Below are 16,335 nucleotides of genomic sequence, written 5' to 3' on the forward strand. Positions count from 1 at the left end.
ATCAAAACGATATTTTTTGAATTTGGTATGGATAAAAGATCTTTTTATATTATATTATTTTATTCTCGACGATGAATCGATTTGATAGTTTAGCTTAGATATTGTTATTTATGATATTCTATTGGTTCTATTTGATATCATCGAGATGTGATTTAGACCATTGAATTTGCTGACGAAAGATTTACCATCTCTATGACTGTGTTTATTTATAGAGACAAGACACTGAGACAGGAACACAGAAACACAGAATTGTGTTTGGCAGAGAAAACATGGACAGAGACAATGTGTCCAGAGACATTGAATTAGTGTATCTTGTGTCCATCCTGACAGGAAGGATACGGGGATACTAACAAGGGACACAACTTATTTTTTATTTTTTCTTTCATTATTCTTATTAATTTTTCATAATTATATTTTTTATTATTATATTTTTCATCTCAAAAATTTTAAACGAAATAAATAAAAATAAATTAAATTTTCATAATTTGTTTTTGTTTATCACCAAACAGAATACAAGAATACAAAATTTTGTGCCTCTGTCCTTCAGTGTCTTGTCCTGTCTTGTTCTCAGTGTCTTGTCCTGTCTTGTTCTCATAAACAAACGCAGCCTATGGAATTAGATCCCGAGTTATTTATTGAAAATAAAAGAAAAAAAGTATAAAGATTATGGAAGTAAATATTCTGGCATTTATTGCTACTGCACTGTTCATTCTAGTTTTCACTGCCTTTTTACTTATAATTTATGTAAAGATGGTAAGTCAAAGTGACTAATTTGACTTAAAACATGATTTCATTTCTTAATTCATGTCAATACATTGAATGAAAAAAATTCTTCCCATATTCCAGAAATAGTTTTTCAGTAAATAGCCGAATCATGGATAGGGAACTAACTATGCTAGTGACCTACCAAAATTTATTGTAGAAATTGAATTTTCAGGATCAATGATTGGACCATGCAAACTAGAAATGCCATTTCTTGGATAAAGGAAGAGATTACTCGATAAATTTCTGTATCACTCATAATATATATTAATTCGAGCACCTATTTTAGATGCATATTCCATTTTTGCACAACAGGGATATGAAAATTCGCAAGAAGCGATAGGTCGTATTGTATGTGCCAATTGTTATTTGGCTAATAAGTCTGTGAATATTGAAATTCCACAAATGGTACTTTTTGATACTGTATTTGAAGCAGTTGTTCGAATTCCTTATAATATGCGAATCAAACAATTTCTTGCTAACGATAAAAAGTTCTAAATAATTATAATCATTGTATATATTTTTTTTAATAAAATATTTTTATGAGGAATGTTTTAAGTTGCTAATTAAATGGATATTAATCTAATTTAAATATTTGTAAAATTAATAATTATTTAATAAATAGATTCATCAACTCTTTTAAATTCTATGATTATAATGACTAAATCAAATAAAGTATTAACAAAGGAGATTGAATACATAAAAAAATTAATCTTTTTAAATCATTCACTAGCTCATTAGAATAATAGTACAAGATAGAGTGTTAATCGATAAAAAAAAATTTTAACGAAATTTTTTTTATTTTTTAATGTATTTGGCAAATTTTTAATAATAAAAGTAAAAGCATTAGAAAAATAAAAAAAATATATCTTTTTTGAGAAGGTACAATTTATATTTTTTTTAAAAGATTTTTTCTTTAAAAAAAGATGTTTTTTACATAATAAATGAACAAAAAAGTACTTTTATCTTATTTTACCCAAACATAATTGATAGATAAAAAGATCTTTTTACATGAGATATCCAATCATAAAATCACTTTTACTACAAGAAATTACCAGAATAGTGACCGATTTTAGCAACCGAAAAAAGTGGTTGCTAATAGCGACTGATTTAGCTACCGATATAGGATTTCTAGGACTAGAAAAAAAATCGGTCGCTAAATCGGTCGCTAAAATTATATTCAGCGACCGATTTTAGTGACCAAAGAAATTAGTCCCTAATAGCAACCGATAAGTTTGTTATACGAGTAACATAAAGTTGGTCGCTAAAATGGTCACTAATTTTTAACTTAGCGACCGAATTAGCAACCGAATTGAGGAAGTAACGCTTGGGATTGTTGGTCACAAAATCGGTTGCTATTTTTTTATTTAGCGACCAATTTTGCAACCAATAGAAAAGGAAGCTAAAAATGGTTTATCGCTAATTCGATCACTAAGCCGGTGGTCGCTAAATTGGTTGCTAATAGTTAAGGTAGCGACCGATTTAGCAACCAAATATAAATGCTGATTTAAAGCAATTAGTTACAAAATCGGTCGCTATTTTTATTCAGCGATCGATAGAATAAATAGGGTGGAAAAATTTCGTCGCTAATTCGGTCACTAAGTCGTCGTCACTATATTGGTTGAAAATTTAATCCTTAGCAACCAAATTAGTGATCAGTAAAAAATACTGTTAAAATTAATTAGTCGGAAAATCGGTCGCTAATTTAAATAAAACAATTTAATTACTGAATTAATCTACCCCACCTAACACTAATTCACCCACAACACTATCATCTTCTCACACAGTTACCGATGTAACCACCGCCAGAAGCACCTCTCCTCGCAGGGTCTTCGTCGTCGACTGAGTTTGCTGCGCTGCCACCTTCATCTTTAAGATCTCGGCGCCGTCGTCGTTATCTTCTGCATCCTCATTGTCGTCGCCGTCTTTAGCTCGCGGAGCCATCGCCTTTGTCTTCTGGTATCTCGGCGCTGTCGCGGTCGTCTTCATCAATTTCTCAAGTAGGTACTCTTCCCTAATCCAAATTCCGATAAATTTCATCTACTTTGTTAGGGCTTTTCACCTATCATGATCAATTTAATCTATTCTGAACAAATTGAACAATTGGAGCTTCGAGGTAATAGCTGTAATATTATTCTACTCTCTTGTTCCTTCCGGCTGTTGCTTCTTTGCTCTCTCTCTCTCTCTCTCTCTCTCTCTCTCTCTCTCTCTCTCTCCGCCATCACTGTTCTAGGCAGGTACATTCTAAAAATCTCCTTAAAATTTATATATGTTAAAGGTTAATTGTTAGTTTGATATATTTGTTAGGTGATTGTTCTGATGTTAAAAAATTTGATAATAAATGACACTTTAATATATCTATTTAAAGCTATTCAGAAAATTTGTTATTGAAGGTACACGCATTTTGCTCCAACCAAATAACCTTATTATGTGTATATCAACATAAGCATTCAGAATTATTTTGGTAGTTAGAGCTAACAAATGTCCTTGGTTCTTTTGATTTTGAATCAAAAGAAAGATGTGTAATTTTGGTTGCATCAGTTAATCAGTTAGTTATTCTTCTGTTATGCATTTTTATGCATCTTGGAGTTGTAACTTCTTTCCTTATGTTGGGGGATGAGCTGGTGGTATTCAAATCTTGACTTAGAGAGCATGCACTTTTACTAAACACAGTAATGAAGTTGATGAATCCTTCAAAGTCGAAGAAGCTGAAACGGTAAACATACCTCCACCCCCAACAAACAAGATATTCATTCTATTCTACTACCAGCATTTATTTTTACTCTATTTTACTTAATTTTGTATGTGTAAGTGTAACCTAATATGTACTCAATGCGATTCAAGTTGCTTATGTTGGGAGGCAATGACTTTGTTGGCTCACATATTTGTAGAGAAGCCTTAGATCGTGGTTGCTAGTCTTAGCAGGTTTCAAATCCCACTTTCATTCCCATTAGAATTGTTTGTTTGGTGCAATTTCATGCCACTCACTTTGTCCTTTGTTGCATTAGTTTAACTTCTTTTTTGTTGTGCAGACCAATAAACTTTATCAATTGACATCAATGGCATTCTGCCTACTTGTGGGTTGGGTGTGTCTTCTATCTATTCTTAATCTTCATTTCTTTGTAAAAGTATTTCCTTCTCGATATATCGTAGTCTATTTTGTAATATAGTATCTATGAGATTGCCCTTTGTCATTATGAAGTCTTGGTCATTCTTTATATATTTTCTTCTCTGATGTGTAGTGATAAGTTGTGCACACATTTATGCTATCCAAACAACATTTGCGCCTTTGACAATTTGTTATTTCATTTCAGTGTAGTGATAAGTTGGGTTTAAGTCTCGAACTTGGTTCCTTTGCTGCTGGGCGTGATGATATCAACAATAGATCTTGGTCAACATACACTAGAACAAGTAACACCTCCCCCTCCTCTGTATTATATGAGCATACAACCCTCATTTCTTCTAATGAATTGTTATTGTGACAGGGTGGCTATGATTATATGATAGGTACCTCTGAGCATGGTCAAATTATTAAGTCACATGAGCTTGAAATACCTTCTTTCAGGTATACTTATGTTATAGCATAAGCTTTTAAGTTAACATGGCTTATTAATTCTAACTTCTAAGGGTTGGGTATGAAAAGCCATTGCTTTTCTTATCGTTATTGTTGTTTATGATCCAAATTAAGCTTTTGAATATGATTTATTAACTTCATTCTTTTTCTTTTTTTACCATATTGTTAGACATTTGTTGATTGCCTTTGGTGGATTAACTTCATTCTTTTTCTTTTTTCACCATATTAATCTGCTCCTCAATCTTGACCCTCAGATTGAGGAGCATATTAATAAGCTCCTCATCGAAAGTTCTGAAGAAGAATCAAAACATGAATTTTCTGAGGACTTAAACAATATCCAGCATGATGATGATATATCCTTATCATCTGATGAATATTTTGAACTCAATGTCATCACAAAAAAACAAGATCTTCTTTTCGATGCCATAAACGCTATCTCAAACCCTGAAAAGAGAAAATATTTTCTTCAAAAGCTCAAACAAACTTTAGAAACCAAAAATAAATCCAAAATCCTGGTTATCAAAAACAAGTACGATGTCAAACCTATTTTCAAAAAACTCGAAAAACAAGTTTCTAAGTCCGCTACTATTCAAGACCTTCAAAATGAAATTAATATTCTCAAGAAAGAGATTCATCTCATTAAACAACAACAACAACACCATAATTGTTTATCTCATATTCTAGAGGAAGATTTTGATAACACTAAGAAAGAACTTCAGAATGATCAAAATCTTCAAAATCAAATTTTTCAAAAAAAAGGGGATGACCAAATTGTCCAAATCTCAAAGGATGATCAAGAAGATGAGATAGAAGAAATTCTGCGGTTAGTCAGTCAATTAACCGTCACAAAATTCTATATCAACATTTGAATTGTCATCCAACACTTTCTTTTGGAAACTGTAGCCTTGTTTGATACAGGTGCAGATCAAAATTGTATTTTGGAAGGATTAATCCCAACAAAATATTTTAAAAAAACTATAGAGCGCCTTAGTACAGCTAACGGCGACCGTTTACAAATCAAGTACAAGCTTTCTGAGGCTGTCATCAAAAATGGTCTTCTTCGGATAAAAACACCCTTCCTCCTTGTCCAAGATTTAAGAAATCATGTCATTTTGGGGTCACCCTTTATTAGAACTCTTTTTTCGTTGATGATGGTATACGACGGTATTACTACCTACATAGGAGGAACCCCAACAACCTTCCAATTTGTTTCAACCCCAGTTGATAGGACCCTTAACCTACTCCAATTCAAAACTAACCAAATCAACTTCTTAAAAGAAGAAGTCTCCTTCAAAATCCTTGAAACCCAGTTACAAAAACCTGAAATCCAACAAAAGGTTAAATCCCTTCTTCAACAAATGCAAGAAACAATATGTTTAGATTTGGCTCACGCATTTTGGAATAGAAAACAGCATATTATGGATTTTCTTTATGAAAATGATTTTAAAGAAATCCAGACTCCAGCAAAGGCCAGACCCATACAAATAAATGAACAACTTCTTCAATATTGTGAAAAAGAGATTACAGACCTCTTGCACAAAAAGCTTATCAGGCCCAGTAAAAGTCCATGGTCTTGTTCAGTTTTCTATGTCAACAAACAAGCCGAATTAAAAAGAGGCACCCCTAGGCTGGTTATTAATTATAAGCCTCTAAACAAAGCTCTCCAGTGGATTAGGTATCCTATTCCAAACAAAAAAGATTTGTTAAATAGACTAAACTCAGCAAGCATTTTTTCAAAATTTGACATGAAATCTAGGTACTGACAAATCCAGATTAGCGAGACTGATAGATACAAAACGGCATTCACAGTACCTTTCGGTCAGTACGAATGGAATGTGATGCCTTTTGGCCTAAAAAATGCCCCATCCGAATTCTAAAAAATCATGAATGATATTTTCAATCCTTTTTCCGACTTTGCCATCGTTTATATAGACGACGTGCTAATTTTTTCCAATCCTTGCATGATCATTTTAAACATGTGAAAACTTTTATGCATACTATCAAGCATAATGGTCTAGCAGTTTCTAAATAAAAAATTAGTTTATTCCAAGGAACTCCTTTGTCAAACAACTCAAACTCAGTGTCAAGGAACTCCTTTGTCTTTACCTCCCTATTCCACAGGCTTTCAAAATTGTTGAGACGGATGTTTTAGATCTAGGTTATGGTGGCATCCTAAAACAAAAACTTAATAATAAAGAGTGTATCATTGCATTTACATCTAAGCATTGGAATACCTCCCAACAAAATTATTCGACCATAAAAAAAGAAGTTTTAGCAATTGTTTTATGTATTTCAAAATTTCAATCTAATTTATTAAACCAAAAATTTTTGGTCAGGGTAGATTGTAAGCCTGCCGAAGACATTTTACAAAAAGATGTAAAAAATCTTGCATCCAAACACATTTTTGCTCACTGGCAAGTAATTTTAAACATTTTTTATTTCGAAATTGAATACATTCGAGGAATCTCAAACTCTCTTCCTGATTACCTTATCCATGAATATTTGCAGGAAAAGTCGCCACATGCCTAAAAGGGCAACATTAGCCTCTGTAAGAGGTAGAGGCATCCGCCTAGCCCTACCAGGGCCAAGTAAAAATTCAGGGTCAAGCACCCCAACTGAGTCATCCACCCAACAACCTACCCCAATAACTCAAGAGCTAACTGAGTCATCTACTCAAATCACAAAAGATATAGTTGAGTCATCTACTTAGCGTCCAAATAGCCAAACAGCAAAGCAAATAAAGGTAGATTATGCTCTCCTAATCCAAACCTTGTTGGCCTTACAAGATGTAAGTGCTGTTTCTAGTGGCCTCATTAGTTTGGTGACTATGGTGGCTATGTACAGCAACTAATCCAAACTTGAAATATGGCATGTTTGAGGCTATAAGAAGAAGAATTTGACTAGATGTAATGATAGTAAATACACTAATGAAGCACGGTAACAATTCTGAATCAGTAAACAACTACTAATTAACATTTTCAGGAGATTAATAAATCATTGTGAAATTTCAAAAACCAAAATTACAAAAATTGGGTAAATTGGATCGAAAATTTGAAAAATCCTCAATTGTAATAGTAAAGGGTGTGGTTCTGGGAAGCTTGGATGAAGAATTAAGATTCCGTCTGTAATTGGTGGGTAAGAATTAGAAGTTTGCTAGTCTATAATTTCCAGCGGACAGTTATTCCTCGAGTTCATTTCCGAGAGTAGTAGGGGAGATAGGTAGGTCCTCATTGATGTTGAAAGTGAGAGGAATAGGTAGAGTCTCCGTCGGCTTTGAAGGTGAGAGGAGCAGCCGAGGTCCTCATCGACAGTGAAAGGGTGTCCATCTTCACTAACCCATCTCCCTCAACTTCAAACGGAGCACAGCAGCGGCGGACTGCAAGTTGTCTCCATCTCCCTGCTATGCAATCAGATCAAAACTCTTAACTACGGCGGCGTCGTTACTCCTGGATTATTCCATCTCCAGCGAAGTCAGCAACAACTCATCCATCATTATTAACTGTCTGCAACCACCCACAAAGCCACTACCTTCCCCTTCGTCAGGAATTATCAAATTATTATCCACCCCATCGACTTCTAGACGAGGCCATACCTATCAGTACTAAGCATACATCAATCCACACATAAACAATTGACTAACGCATGACATAAAAGATTTATAAAATCAAACTACCTTTACAAAAAAAAATCGTAGATTGACAAAAGTTTCTGGCTAAGAAGACCAAAGTATCTGTAGATAAAAAATCAAATAATAAGATTTTTAGTTATTATTTTTATATGAAAAAGTCTAATTTTTTTTAATAATTAATTTTAACATTCGTTATCTAAAATTTATAACATTTTAATGTATAGAGAAACAGATAAATATAAAGAATGAGAGTGAGAGTGAGAGTTTGTTAATTTAAAAAAAATTATTTTAATTGTAAAAAAATATCAGATGACATATTTTGATTTGTCAAATTACTAATATAAAATATAAATTATATATAGAGTAAAAATAGTAGAGAGAAATAGAAAAATAGAGAGGTAGATGAGAGAATTTAGGAAGGGAGTTTATTAATTTTGAAAAAAAAATTTCTCAATTTTAATAAGGGGACACATTTGATTATTAAATTAGATATTAATACATGATACATAATATAGGTATATTTCAATTTCAATTTTAATTTTAATACAATTAAAGAGTGTCATGTTGCACATTTTGATTGTCAAATTAGTAATTAGTTATTGATATTGATATTGATAATATATAAAATAGATAGAGTGATCGAAGAAATGAGAGGAATAGACAAAAGAAGAGGGATGAGGGAAGAACTCTTTAATTTTGGAGAGAAAAATTTTATTTCAATTGTAATGAGAGAATGACATGTGGCACATTTTGGTTGTAAAATTAGTAAAAATGAGGAAAGAATTTTTTTAATTTTAGAGAAAAATATTTAATTTCAATTACAATAAGAAAGTAACGTGTCACATGTAGCATATTTTGGTTGTAAAATTAGTAAAGAAAAGAAGAAAATTCATTAATTTTAGAGAAAAAAATTTGATTCCAATTACAATGGAAAAGTAACATGTGGCACATTTTATATATATAATAGATATAAGTTAATGATGGCAAAGTAGAGTACACTTGTCATCTTTTCATTATAAGTGCATCTCATAGCCACTATAAAGTAATAGCATTTTTTTTAGATATCTAGAAATAAATATTAGGGCAAGTTACTTAAATAAATAGATTAGAGAAAAAATTTACCTGAATGTGCAAAACTGGTTCTTGTTACCTGCATGTGCAAAAAGCCATTTCTATGTAAACCGTGGCAACCCACCACGGTTTCAGAACGTACGTAAACCGTGGAGACCCACAGCGGATTATGATTGAAAAAATTAGAGTGTAAACCGTGGTAGGTCACCACGGTTTACTAAGGAGAAATTGCGTGCATAAAACGTGGAGAGTCACCACGGTTTATGAAGAAATCCTTTTGCACATAAAACCCTGTGGGTCACCACGGTTTATGTTGACAGGAAGTCTATATATATGTTGGTGATTCAAGCTCCATAAGAGATCATTCTCACAATGGCTAGTGAGGAAGAGAGTTTTCTTGCCCTAGTGCATTGCTCTGGGAAAATAAAAAAAAGCAAAAGATATGGTGTGAAGTTCACTGACAGAGAACCACTGAGTGTTTTCATCAGTTCATCTAGCACTTTGTCAGATTTGAAGAACAGCATCTTGCAGAAGTTTGGGGTATTTGGTAGCAAGTGGGTGAAGAAGCTATTCTACAAGATTTCCATCGCAGTTGTCTCGACCGGTATTAAGTATGATACGTTTGTGCTAGCGGCTGATGAAGATATTAGGGTTCTGTTTCATTGTGTTAGGAGTTTTCCGGAGGTCAGAATACACGAGTTGTTCGCGAAGTTGGAGGTTGGTGTCGATAGTTCTGGGGCATCCGCGCCAGTTCCCTGCCCAGCTGCCGCGGGTGGTGCATCTAGTTCGATGCCTGCGGTCAGACCGTATGTTCCGCCGGTTCAATCACCTTCGTTTGCGGCTGATTTAGACCGAACAGAGGTTGTTGGTTCTATACCTTTGGAGAATGCAGCAGTCATTGAGCCTCCGCACGTTGTGGGCACCGGTGGTGGCCTCGTACCTTATATCGAAGACTTTGGTGGACCTGATCAAGTAGAGAATGCAATGCGTGACGATGAGTCTGACCAGGAGCCTGTTGATATCGATGGTGACAGCGACGATGACAGACGTGGCGATCCACATGTGCAGCATAGGCCAGCAAGTTCTGGTTCTCATCAATACCCTCCACACTTCTCGACACTAAACTTGGAAGCTCTTGGTCAACAGGAAGACAGTGGTAACAGAGTGGGGGGATCTTCTGCAGAATTTCAGATTGGGCAATCATTCCAGAGTAAAAATGAAGCTGTGCTGAGTGTAAAGGACTATAGCATCCGGCGAGGTGTTGAGTACAGAGTCATCGAATCGGATCATTTGAAGTATCATGGAAAATGCAAGGAATTCGGCAAGGGTTGTAGTTGGTTGATTCGTGTAGCGCTTCGTGCACGAAAGGGGACTTGGGAGGTTAGGAGGTACAATGAGCCACACACATGCCTCGCAACTTCTATTTCAAGTGATCACCGTCAGCTGGACTACCACGTTATCTGTGCGAGGATTCTTCCTATGGTTAGGCAGATGCTGCGGTTACGGTAAAGGTACTTCAACAAGCGACAGAAGCTGATTACAGTTTCAGGCCTAGTTACAGGAAGGTTTGGATGGCTAAGCAGAAGGCAGTGGCAGAAATATATGGAGATTGGGAAGAGTCTTACGCGGAGTTGCCACGTTGGATCCTAGGGATCCAGGCGACAATGCCGGGAACAATCACGGTGCTGAAGACGTCTCCTGTTCGGATTGGTGGTGGGGTTGATGAGTCCACCGAGTACTTTCACCGGCTATTCTGGACATTTCCACCCTGTATCAAGGCATTCCGGCATTGCAAGCCCCTCGTCAGTATTGATGGTACCCACTTGTATGGGAAGTATGGAGGGACGCTGCTGTTGGCGATAGCTCAGGACGGGAACTCGAACATCCTCCCGATAGCATTTGCCCTTGTGGAGGGCGAAAATGCAGAGTCGTGGTCATTCTTCTTGTCCAATCTCCGAGAGCATGTGACTCCTCAAGAGGGTATCCTTGTTATCTCTGACAGGCATAATGGGATCAAGGCAGCGCTTGAGGCACCTGAGACTGGGTGGCTGCCTCCTCGGGCGTTCCGGGTCTACTGTATTAGGCATGTGGCTGCGAATTTCGCCCTAATGTTCAAAGGTAAGGACTCCAGGAGGCTGTTGGTGAATGCTGCCTACGCAAAAACTGAGGCTGAGTTTTACTACTGGTTTGACATCATGCGGACTGAGAATCCAGCAATGTGTGACTGGGCCAACCGGATGGAGTATGACAAATGGACCCAACATGAGGATGCTGGTCGACGGTTCGGGCACATGACCACAAACATCAGTGAATGTGTGAACTCCGTGCTAAAGGGAACTCGCAACCTGCCGGTCACATCTTTGGTTAAGTCAACCTACGGGAGGCTTGCTCAGCTATTTGTGGTACGGGGACAGACAGCAGAGGCACAACTCGGATCTGGGCATGAATTCTGTCAGGCCTTGGTAAAGTCTATTGATCGGAACCTAAGAGACTCGAGGTGCTTCACTGTGACATTATATGACAGGCAGCAGTCCGAGTACACCGTCGCGGAGACAACACCAACCGGCAACTTCTCCCTGGGCAGCTACAGAGTCTCCCTTAAAGATCACCGATGCGACTGTGGCCACTTTCAGGCGCTGCATTATCCTTGTTGCCACGCCATTGCGTGTTGCACCTACTCCCGGCTTAACTGGGCGTCATATGTTCACGAGGTGTATCATATGAGTGAGGTGTTCAACGTTTACAAGGAGGGGTTTCTCCCACCTATCCCTGAAGGACTATGGCCTCCATATGCTGGGCCTACCATCATTCCTGACCCTAATATGCGGCGTGCAAAGGAAGGTCGTCCAAAGGTAACCAGGATCCGTGGAAGTATGGATCAGTCTCAGGAGAACCAGCCGAAGCGATGTGGACTATGCCGTCAGCCTGGGCATACGCGGAGGAACTGTCATAGACTGCAGAGTGGTGGAGGGGATGCGTAGATCTCATGTCGTGTATTATGCAGTCTATGATGTTTCAGTTGCATCAGGGTCTAGATAATGTTAGTAATGTATGGTTGGTTAAGTCTGTGACTGTCAACATGTTTATCTAATGCAAAAATTTCAATTGAATAAATTCCTGTTATTTTACCTATTAATGTATCGTTCATGTTGTGCATTATAATATAAACCGTAGAGCTAAATATCAAAGAAGCTGAAACCGGTCAAACTGATTGGTCAAAAGAAAAATAACATTTAACATAAGTCTGAAAGCCATAAATACTAAGTAGCATGCTCAATACATAAAATAACAAAGTCCCTAACGGACAGGAACATATAACATAACTAATCAGAATCCTCAATGGTGTCACTGTCATCATCGTCGAACTGGCCAAGCAGGTGACCTCCGGTACCACACAAAGGAGGACGCCTCACACGCCTAGGTCTCTGATCTGCCTCTGGTGCTGAGGGCTGTGCGGGAACGGTGCTGAAAGCAGAGGCAGGTGTCCCTCCTAACGCAAACCATGGGTCAGACGGAGAAACTGCAGGCTCGTTGAGGTCCACTGCCAACTGAGCCTGAACATCGTCACTCCTGGGCTGCTGATCAGCAAACTGGGCATGCTCCTCAGGCATCTGTGGCCTATAATGGGTATCTTCATCATCCCTAAGCATGTCTGCTATGTCCATGTAGAACTCGGACTGAGTAACAGGATCATCAATGTCCATCCCAACAGCCGCGGTAGTAAACTCGGCAAAAGCATGTGGGCTAACGTTCCCAAAGAGCTGAGAGCTAGAACCCACCTCGAACGTCGGCCGATCCATAGCTGATGCTGATCCAACTACCTCCTCACCGGGCACGTGATGACTGCCGTCCCCCTGCTCGGATGGTCCTCTATCAGGCGCACCTCGACGGTTAGGCCGCGCAGGTGGCCGTCTGCCTCTACGTCGAGGAACACAGTAGTCCACTGCATCCCCAGGCTCAGCTCCAGGAACATCCTCCTCCAAACGGTCCGCAAACTCCCTCCACTCGCGATCGGTGGTCCGGGTCCCTATACGGCGACGCCGATCGACTCGTCTGTTATCTGGTCTGTCATAAACGTGCACTCTAGGAGGTGCCTGCGACGACCCTCTGTGACGCGCCTCCTCAGTCAGCACAATCGGCCTCGGATCCTGAAATGCTACATCTGGGGATAGGAACCTGTGCGCCACACGGCACCACCAGTCCAGGTACTCTGCTGATGGACCAGGGTCCATGACTCGATCGACCCATATGACTGACCGAAGCCTGTCCTCCCAATGCTGGTGCCACTCCTGATAATATGAAGGAAACCACCGGTCCCTACCCCTACCATCCTTCGCATGTAGCCAATCTATGTTCAGAGCTGGCTCTGGAAGATGCTGAACACCCCCCGAACTGGGGTAGAACCCTATCGACCTGGTGCCACTCGATCGCAGCAAAATATATCAGGCTAGTGACGGCCGTCCATAGCCGTCGGTGCTCGTCAGCTAGTATCTCCGGATGAATGACAGCACCAACATCAACAAAAGAATAAGGCTCCCACACAAACTGCATAGAAACAGTCAGAGTTTACTGAGACAGTGACATTTAACAAAAACTAGTACACGTATCAGTAATAAATAAATGACTCACATCGTGGGCACGCAGCCGATCCAGTGCAAGGCGTGCGGAAAGTAATCTCTGTGCCCCTGCATCGTTCCTCGGCACAAACTCAGCCCACCTACAATTTTAATTGAAATGATGTCAAAACAAACCATAACACATGATGTATTTAAAATTTATTAACAGATAATACTAAACCCTACCTGGAAGCAAGAGGAAACCCGAACCGGTCAAAGCCAGTGGGCCTCAGAGTGGGAAACCTCCAGAAAATCCAAGACTGTAGTAGCTGTAGCGGCCCAGCCAAGTTAACGACGTTCCTGTTTGTTCCACGACAAAGACACCTATACAACCAGGCCAGTGCAGCGGAGCCCCAGCTATATCTGCCCAAGTCGTCCAACGATGCCAAATAAGGCAACCAGCGAAGGTGAACCCTGTTTGCGTTCTTGTCTGCAAACAGCTGAGACGACAACAACATCAGGATATAAGCGCGTGCGTATACATGCACGGTCTCATCAGTAGCATCTGCAGGGAGAACCCGGAACCTCTCGTGGAACCATGTGTAGCACACTGTCATCTGCTTGATTTTACTCTGTGGAGATAACTCCCCGAACAACTCCCGAAACCACACCCATGCTGGTCTACCGTGTTCCATCAGATTCTCAAATTCAGTCAAGCACCCACTAACGGGCACACCATCAATCGGCAAACCCAGCTGATACGCAACATCCTGTAAAGTAATGGTGCACTCACCAAATGGCATATGGAACGTGTGGGTCTCCGGACGCCACCGCTCAATAAATGCGCTAAGGAGAGACTCATCAACCCAGAACCACTGACTGTTTAGCCTAGCCAGATGATACAAGCCGGCAGTCTCCAGATACGGTATAATCCGGTCATGTAAGGGCATATTCTGCTGCCTCCTAACGGCGCTAATAACCCTACTAGGCTGCAAAATGTGGGTAACAAAATCCCTTAACATACAACCATTACAAACAACACCAAACATAATTTTCGTAAAAATTATTAGACTTGTCACACTAAATTCATTGATTCTAGAGGAAAAAAATATTATAACAATATAAATAGACGAAAAAAATATTATTCAATATAAATAGAGGAAAAAAATATTATTCAATAAAATATTTACATTTATAACAAAATATTTTAGAAAAATACTATTAACCAGACTTACAAGATAAATAAACATAATAAAATATGCATTATTCAGTAGACAATATTAATAAATGCCTCACATTTGGATTGACAGTAACCATAATAATATCAATATTTATGTAAATAACATTAATCAGAATAACAATACAAATAAACATAATAAAATATTTTTACTAACAATATCCCTAATAATATCAATTGCTATATTAGTATGAATTTTAATAACAATAATAACGACAGAAACAGTAACTAACCTCTTCGTCGATATATCCTGCCACGTGAGCGACGCCATTTAGTCGGTACAAGCGATCCTCACCCTGCATTGGCTCCACCACCCACTTCTCCTTCAAACCTCCAAAGTTTTGCCAAATCCTCTCAACACAACAACAACTTCCTTTTTTTTTGTTCCTTACCAAATGATCCGTTCTAACCTTCCACGGATTACTTATATAGCCACACACACATAAACCGTGGTGACCCACAGGGTTTTATGTGCAAAAGAATTTCTTCATAAACCGTGGTGACTCTCCACGGTTTATGCACGCAATTTCTCCTTAGTAAACCGTGGTGACCTACCACGGTTTACACTCTAATTTTTTTAATCATAATCCGCTGTGGGTCTCCACGGTTTACGTACGTTCTGAAACCGTGGTGGGTTGCCACGGTTTACATAAAAATGTCTTTTTGCACATGCAGGTAACAAGAACCAGTTTTACGTTTTAATTCAATTTCAAAAATTATATAAATTAATTTTAATATAAATACAAATTTGTAATTATTATTTTTACTTTCTTAAACTTAAAATTCAGTTTTTTTTTACTTATTTATTTATTTTATAATACTTTATTTTAGTTTTAGATGTCAAAGGACAAAAATAATATTTCAAATTATTCTAGTGTTACAATACCATTTTTTTGCCAAGAAAATTTTTAAAATGGACCACATGTGATTTTTTTTTGTCTCTTCATTTTCTTTGCATAACCAAACAACACGATTTCTTTTTTTTCTCTTCATTTTCTCTTTTTGAATTTTCTTTTTCTCCCTTTTTCTGTCGAACAAAAGAGAGGCGATAAGTAGTTGAAGATAAACTATTCTACGAAAATAAGACTAGTGCTTGTATTACTTGAAATCAATAATAAAAGAATTAAACAGTCAAATTAGAAGAATATTTTATGCATTTTATCGGACAAAATAAATTTTAAAAAATTACAATGTAATTAATGTTTTAGATAATTATTTATCAATAGCGGGACGGATAGGGACAGATATTACTTAAACCCGACCCCGCCCCGCTCCTCATAAGAACCCGTCCCAGTGCGAGGCGGGTAATTACCCGTCCCGAGCGGATAGGGGCGGGGTGGACAACATATTTCATAGAATAAAGTAATTTTATTTATTAGCAAATGAGTTATAACTCAAATGGTATAGTCTCTTCGTATTCCTATAAGAGAGATTGTAAATTCAAATTTTTCTATTTTTAGTAAAAAAAAAATAATTTTCTTTAGTGGAGCAGTGTTAGAGCCATTAA

The 16,335-nt window shown here is 37.8% G+C and overlaps 2 protein-coding genes across 2 annotated transcripts; both read left to right on the forward strand.

Annotated features, from left to right (window-relative positions):
• Positions 9,408-10,544, forward strand: LOC107615965. The gene has a single exon (XM_016317974.1). The coding sequence runs from the start codon at positions 9,408-9,410 to the stop codon at positions 10,542-10,544; it is 1,137 nt and encodes a 378-aa protein (XP_016173460.1).
• Positions 10,700-12,016, forward strand: LOC107615964. The gene has a single exon (XM_016317972.1). It carries the CDS (start codon positions 10,700-10,702, stop codon positions 12,014-12,016), a length of 1,317 nt encoding a protein of 438 aa, XP_016173458.1.

This window comes from Arachis ipaensis, chromosome B09 (assembly GCF_000816755.2).
Source record: "Arachis ipaensis cultivar K30076 chromosome B09, Araip1.1, whole genome shotgun sequence".
In the NCBI taxonomy this organism is placed as follows: Eukaryota; Viridiplantae; Streptophyta; class Magnoliopsida; order Fabales; family Fabaceae; genus Arachis; species Arachis ipaensis.

Coding starts and splice junctions, on each gene's coding strand:
- LOC107615965 (XM_016317974.1), top strand. CDS start 9,408: ATGGCTAGTGAGGAAGAGAGTTTTCTTGCCCTAGTGCATTGCTCTGGG.
- LOC107615964 (XM_016317972.1), top strand. CDS start 10,700: ATGCCGGGAACAATCACGGTGCTGAAGACGTCTCCTGTTCGGATTGGT.